Raw genomic sequence first — 5,279 nt, 5'->3', positions numbered from 1 at the left:
CATCCAATGGTCAAGATTGAAAATGGCAGAATTGAAAATAAATGCAAATCAGTTGACAAAATACCAGTAAAAGGGGTAATTTAGGAAAAGAGGCATTAATGAAAACCGCTGTAATTAATTACGAAAATACGGCGGACACTTTTTTCCGCGAAAAATCGATTCAGTTCTACTATTTTGAATACAGTTTCATCTTCTCTCTACGCGAACAACTAAACTCTTCACATTCCGTCGATTTCTCCACACTTAGGTTTCTTCGAACATCTCATTACAACAAGAACGAAGACGAAAAGCAAGACTTCGACGATAGAGATGAAGAAAAGCAACTCCGACACTCCAAAACCCTCGTCTTCAAGAAGGGGTAAAACATTTCAAACCCTTGTATTAAAAATTTATATTTTTTATCAAAGTTTGAATATTTTTCATAGATTCAGTGAGTAAAGGTTCGGAATTTCGACATAATTAACTTGCATGTTGTTGAATACTTTTCGACATGAATAAATGTTATCGATGCATGTTCTATTTTAGGGTTTTAAATTTTTTTCATTTACTTTGATCTTGTTAGAATAAGTCAAGTTTTTTTTATATTGTAAGATGTTTTCATTTGTTCTAAATGGATAGCGGTAAATATTTGTGGTCTGGATTATGCAATATGCACTCTAGTTGAATCTACTCGATTCAGTTGAGTGGATCGAGATTCACTAGTTGAATCTATTCGATTCAGTTGAGTGAATCGCGATTCACTGGGTGAATCGACTCGATTCAGTTTTGTAAATCACGATTCATTGTGTGAATCTACTCGATTCAGTTAGGAAAGTGAGGGTTTTAAATTTTTACTGTATTTCTTTGATCTTGTTAGAATAATTGAAGGTTCTTTTATATTGTAAGAGGTTTTATATCATTGAATCTGGATTCAATTTGCTGAAGTTTGATACATTTTGTTGAATCTGGATTCAATTTGCTAAATCTCAATAAATTTGGTTGAATACACTATATTGAATCGAGATTCAATCAAATGAATGTAGATGCAATACAGTGAACCTCGATTCACTACATAGATTAAATGGAGTGGATTGAGATTCACTCAAGTGAATCGCTATTTAGTGGACTGATACGAAATTCATTACAGCAAATCGCTAATAACTGGATTGTAATATCTTCTTTCAATAATGTAATTCAACCAAGTGGAAGGTTGACACCATGCATTATTCAAAGACTGGGCTCAGTAAAAAATCAATTGTCATCTGTTTAGCAGGTCTACGATCTAGATCAAAGCACAAACAAAAAGCAGGTGTTGGGATTGTAGACGATGACTTCATCAACCCACCAAATAATCCTGCCGGTGAGGAAACATCAATGCGTACAAGGGATGAAGAAAATGAACAGACCACATTAAGGATGAAGAAGAAAAGGGTTGGTGTACTAAACATCTCGATTCACTTAAGTGAATGTTGATTCACTTCATTGAATCAAGATTCACTAAAGTAAACATATTGCTGTAATAAATATCTTTAAATTTATTTGTGTATTCAATGATGGATAATTTCATCTAATTATATTATATTTCTTACTGAAGAAGGTTGTGAAAAGAAAATATGTGAGCTACAACAGTGACGATGACTACGTCGAACCACCAAATAATCCTGCCGGCGAGGAAACCTCAAAGCGTAGGAGGGATGAAGAAAATGAACAAACCACAAAAGAAAGGAAGAAGATGAAAAAGGTTGGTGTACTAAACATCTTTATTTTTTTTTGGTATTAACTGATGGATAATTCGATCTAATTATGTTTTTTTTTCTCACTGTAGAATTTGTTTAAAAAAAATGTGAGAGCTGAACCTAAGGAGTTGACTAGGATACGTGTCTCTCCAAAGATATTCTCTGATATGGTTTTGACACTCTCTGACTCACAGAAAGAATGGGTTAGACTAGCTGGTTTTGGAGGTCTTTTAAATTTTGGATTAAAGGAACTGCCTCATATGTTGGGGTACCAGATTCTGCAATCGTTTGACAGTGAATCCGTTGCGCTTAATCTTCCCAGAGGATCAATAAGTATCACAGAGGAAGATGTACATCAAGTTATGGGATTACCTCTTGGCATGAAGGTTATACCAGACTCCAGTACTGGGAAGTCATCATTGGTAGATGCTTGGAGGGATCAATTCAAAGACAGATATGGTTGGAAAATTACTCCAGGGGCTGTGGCTGACAAACTGAAGCAGACTTCTGATGTTAACCTTTTTTTCAAACTGAATTTCTTGGTTCTCGTTCACAACATCATGATCCAGTCGTTTAGCAATCCGTATGTCAACCAACGGATTCTAGTACTTGGTGAAAATGTTGATCAGTGCTGTTCATACAATTGGTGTTCTTTTTTGATTGACTCTATGATAGAAAGCCAACACAAGTGGAAGGTTGACCCGACAAAACAATTCTACACTGGTCCTCTTGTATTCTTGATTGTAAGTCAATTTTATAATATTGATTTATTTTTACATTACTGTAGTTAAAGTAGTTTTACTTGATAATTACTAATTGGTATGCTTAATTTCTTATCTCCGTCTTTCTAGCTGTTCTATGCCGATCGGGTTCTGTTCAAAGGGAGAAGATTGGTTGAGAGAACAACCCCTACTTTTATAGGCTGGACTGACTGGGCCTTGAAGGAAAGACAGTCAGAGGAAATTAGTACAAATTCATTTGGCAAAGGTGCAATTACAGAGAGGGTTGAACTTGCACCTTCATCTCTTCCTACTGGAAACTCACCTAAAAGTGTTGATACAATTAGAAAGGTTAGCCAATTAAGTTGCAAGTCTTTGTTTATTCAATTTAATCTCAAATACAGTAGGAGTGAATCTCTATTCACTTAAACTGAATTTCAATTTATTGGTGTCGCGATTCAGTAGGAGTGAATGTCGATTGAATGAAATTCAAAATCAATTTACTGTAGTGAATCGCGATTCACTACGACTGAATCGCGATTCACTACGACTGAATCGCGATTCACTACGACTGAATCGCGATTCACTACGACTGAATCGCGATTCACTACGACTGAATCGCGATTCACTACGACTGAATCGCGATTCACTACGACTGAATCGCGATTCACTACGACTGAATCGCGATTCACTACGACTGAATCGCGATTCACTACGACTGAATCGCGATTCACTACGACTGAATCGCGATTCACTACGACTGAATCTCGATTCACCATAGTCAAACTGAAACTATTTTAGTCGACTATGGATTCAGTCAATTTGAATCATGATACAAATACATTGATTGTAATCTCAATCTATTCAAACTTGTCTCAAACCATGTTAATAATTTATGGTGACCAATGTCTGTGATTTTCAAACTACAGGATTGTATTGATAGGGTTCAACGGAGAGCTGCAGAGTTGGAATCTGCAAAAGAAAGATATGATGCTGAGTGTGAGACAATGAGAAAGCTGTTCCCCAATGATAATGAGCTCTTGCAAATTCAACAAAGAGTTTCAAATGTTCTTGTGCAGGGGTGTGGACATCGTGTAAGTACCTGTAACGATGAAACAGCTGAGAGAAACATTGTTGATGATACACCTAACATGAACACAAATGTGAGTAGAGATATGCATGCTTCCCCTGCTGTTGATCCAACATCAGCTGAGATACCACAAACCCAAGTCTCCCCAAATTTTATTCAAGAAGTTGATAAGATTATAGAGACTGTTAGCAAGAAAAAGGATGAAAGACCAGTGAAGCGGAAGCTCAGCGAATGTGGTACCCCACAGACTGAAGAACCTAGTTTTTCTCTTGGCCTAACACAGGATACTGAGAATGAGACAGTGGAAATGGTAGATATTGTTCAGGTTGCTAAACAAGTTGAATCTGAAGTCACTGATGACCCTGTAAAAAGAACTGATAAACAAGTTGAAGATGCTGCTGCAGTAGATGAATGTAAACATAAGAAAGTTGAGGTGACCGAAAATAAGGGAGATGCGGGAAGGAGGAAAGAAAAGAGGATGGTGAAGCCTGCAACGTCTCTTCGGTCACCATGGGTGCAGAGGGTATCTCAGATTACTGCTAGGCAAAGTCAGCTGGAAAGCATCATATGGAATTGGGTACATAGAGAAAAAGCAAGGCATTCAGCTGATGATTCTGATGAAGAAGAGGATTTGTGAGTTCTTAAATCTTATGAATCTATTTTATTTTTATGTGTCAGACTCACTGTTTTTAGTATTTACTCCCTTTATTAAATTGAATATTGTTACTGTTTTTTCAGTGAAGTGGTTTTTAAGTGGAGACAAATTGAATGTTTCTTACTGGCTTTCAAGACTTTCCTTCCTGATGAGGACATTGAGGCAAATTTAATCAGCATTTGGTCCAATATTTTGAACAACAGAGAAAAAATGAAGTCGGAAAATTCTCCTCTTAGATTCTTCTGCAATGTTGAGACAACCGTACGTATCTTCCTTTATTTTATTTAAAATAACACTTGAGTTATATCTTATTTAACAAGTTTTATGTTGTACAGTTTTGCAACATTCATAAAACAGATGAGGCCAATGATGAATTGAGATACAGTCGTTTTGCTTCCCGGATGGATGAGCAACTTGCTCTGTATCCACATATGAAGTTTAATGAGATTGATATGGTAAAGATTCGAAGATAATATTTTTCTTCTTTAGCCCAATTTTAACTATATCTGTTAAATCTCTGATTAAATTCCACAACCATTAGGTCTTCTTCCCCATAAATGCGTTTGAGCATTTCTACATTGTGTGCTATGGGCTAAAGAATCCAAGTATGGAGCTGATTGACAATAGCAAAAACTGCCCAGACTACAAGGAAAAATACCAAGGTCGTCCTGAGGGTTTGGTATGTTTTCCCACCTTTTGTATGTACTTTAAACATTTACTGGCGGAATACAGTAATACATGAATCTGCATTTACTAAATTGAAGCGGGATTCACTATAGTGAAAGCAGATTCACTCCAGTGAAAGCAGATTCACTCTAGTGAATGCAGATTCACTACTGTGAATCCAGATTCACTCCAGTGAATCCCGATTCACTACTGTGGATCCCGATTCACTACTGTGAATCCCGATTCACTACTGTGAATCCCGATTCACTACTGTGAATCCAGATTCACTACTGTGAATCCAGATTCACTACTGTGAATCCAGATTCACTACTGTGAATCCAGATTCACTTTAGTGAATCCCGATTCACTTTAGTGAATCCCGATTCACTATAGTGAATCCAGATTCACTAAAGTGAATCCAGATCCAATTTAGT

General features: G+C 36.6%; 1 protein-coding gene across 1 annotated transcript; it reads left to right on the top strand.

The window, feature by feature from the left end:
* Window positions 1–238: 238 nt before the first annotated feature.
* LOC109828330 lies at window positions 239–4,858 on the top strand (the record flags this gene model as incomplete). Its single annotated transcript, XM_020395352.1, has 9 exons — window positions 239–358; window positions 1,253–1,410; window positions 1,574–1,720; window positions 1,910–2,458; window positions 2,567–2,785; window positions 3,364–4,157; window positions 4,263–4,440; window positions 4,515–4,634; window positions 4,721–4,858. Coding segments are annotated over exons 1-9 (2,352 nt in total), but the record flags the coding sequence as incomplete, so codon positions are not given.
* Window positions 4,859–5,279: the final 421 nt, after the last annotated feature.

This window comes from Asparagus officinalis, unplaced genomic scaffold, assembly GCF_001876935.1.
Source record: "Asparagus officinalis unplaced genomic scaffold, Aspof.V1 AsparagusV1_Un1054, whole genome shotgun sequence".
Lineage (NCBI taxonomy): Eukaryota > Viridiplantae > Streptophyta > Magnoliopsida > Asparagales > Asparagaceae > Asparagus > Asparagus officinalis.
The sequence above is the reverse complement of the archived record's forward strand: the minus strand, read 5'-3'. Positions and strand labels throughout refer to the sequence as shown.